Below are 1,716 nucleotides of genomic sequence, written 5' to 3' on the forward strand. Positions count from 1 at the left end.
CAAACGGAAAACGGAGAGACTGTTCGGGAGAGCTCGTGAAAACTCGACGATAAGGTACCTGACCGCCCCTAAAATTTTCTCAACGGATTTAGACGATTCACAAAAATGATCAATTTAAGAAATAAAACGGCGGATTTCCGCGGATCCGCGGAAAATTGCCATCTATGTCATTGTGGTTCAATAATATTTTATTTTACATTTGTTGTACAATACAATAATGCCGTTTAAAATGAATGGGGAAAAAAATTATGTGAATGAAATGTTTAATTAATCTATATCTGTCTTTGTTGTCAGTACCAGTGGTTTCAAACTGGCGATTTAAAAGCAATAAAAAAAAATGGTTGCCGGTCCGCAAGCAACATGCACTTGTCTCAACTGGTCCTTGACACAAAAAAACACTGCTCTAGAGTATTAATAAAACACCAAACCTCCAGAAACTGGTTATCTTCCCCCTTTACTGTACTTTTTCTGACAACAGCCTTCATTTCTCCAGATGGGGAATCTTTACTTAGCAACCTGATATGAGGAGGGAAAAAACATGTATATTGGAACATATTCAAAATAACTAATACATCTAACTTCATAGCTTGAACATACACTCCTTGGACCTCAGTGCAGTTTCCGGATGGCGCTGAAAATACCACAGACTTGTCATCATGGAACACGATGTACTGTTTGCAAAACTTGACATTTTCATTCCTCTCCAGATCGCGCTGGCTCCATTCTGCAGCAGATGATCAGAATCAATGTCGGTGATCATGGTGGGATGTGTAGCCCTCGACGTTGACACAAACCTGTGTAGATGTTGCTGTATTTGCCTCCATACTGAGAGGTGATGACAGGTCCCACGTCTGCTCTGCTGAGTGAGGGGAAGAGGCTGAGCTGTCTGTAGAGTCTGGCGATTTCCTCTGGGTTGGTAATCACCTAACAACATCCAGCACAACGATCAAACAAACTACCTGCAATTGGCAACAGTTGTCACTAAGAGAACAATTCCCTGTTCATTTTTCAGCCAAGGGACAAGCCAGCCGGCACGAATGGAACGTGCATCAGCAAAGCCCGATCTATATCATCAAACCTCTTTGTTACTTACCAACCATTGGTATAATATTATACTTAACGTACCCAGGTACAAGCAAAACGGGTAAAAAACAGTTTTGTCTATCAATGTGTGACCAGGTTATTTCAATCGAGAACTTCCTGTAGTGCAGTAACTGACAGTCAAAAACGAAACCAAGCCTTGGCATTAACCGCAAGCTAGCTTGACTACGATAAGAGTTAAGTGAGTTTATGAACAGAAAGCTTAACTACCAATGCCAAAACGCGTACACATTATCTAGTGTCAGATGTGTAGGTTATGGTCACTAATGGGGTGAATTATATACCTGCGAATCCATGACTGGAGGTTGGGAGTCACTGTGGTTGAAAGCACAAGAAGTTGATGAGGATACACAAAACGATTTCCTTTGATTTTATTCACAATAAAAAGAACAAGCACCTCAAACATAAATAAATAAGAAAACTAATTTCCCAAAAACTGTTGAATATAAGAACTGAATCGATTGCGATGGTTGGTATAACTTTACGAAATTATAACTTATGGTTGAAACTGGTGCTCGTCATTCTTTAATTTCAAATGAATTTTTACTCTGTGAAACAACAGGAAGTAGTGGTAATAAAAGCCCGGGTTACCCCCCCCCCCCCCCCCCCCCCCTT

At 40.6% G+C, this 1,716-nt stretch overlaps 1 protein-coding gene across 1 annotated transcript in view; it reads right to left on the reverse strand.

The window, feature by feature from the left end:
• LOC109528691 (acylamino-acid-releasing enzyme-like) overlaps window positions 1–1,489 on the reverse strand; it is an 11,352-nt gene extending 9,863 nt beyond the window's left edge. The window contains exons 1-4 of the mRNA XM_019891605.1: window positions 1,386–1,489; window positions 795–924; window positions 598–724; window positions 429–516 (exon numbers count right to left, since the gene is read on the reverse strand). Of these exons, the coding sequence (XP_019747164.1) occupies window positions 429–516; window positions 598–724; window positions 795–924; window positions 1,386–1,397 (357 nt within the window). The 5' untranslated portion in view covers window positions 1,398–1,489. The remainder of the gene's footprint in view (window positions 1–428; window positions 517–597; window positions 725–794; window positions 925–1,385) is intronic.
• Window positions 1,490–1,716: the final 227 nt, after the last annotated feature.

Source organism: Hippocampus comes, unplaced genomic scaffold (genome assembly GCF_001891065.2).
Source record: "Hippocampus comes isolate QL1 unplaced genomic scaffold, H_comes_QL1_v1.1 scaffold174, whole genome shotgun sequence".
Lineage (NCBI taxonomy): Eukaryota > Metazoa > Chordata > Actinopteri > Syngnathiformes > Syngnathidae > Hippocampus > Hippocampus comes.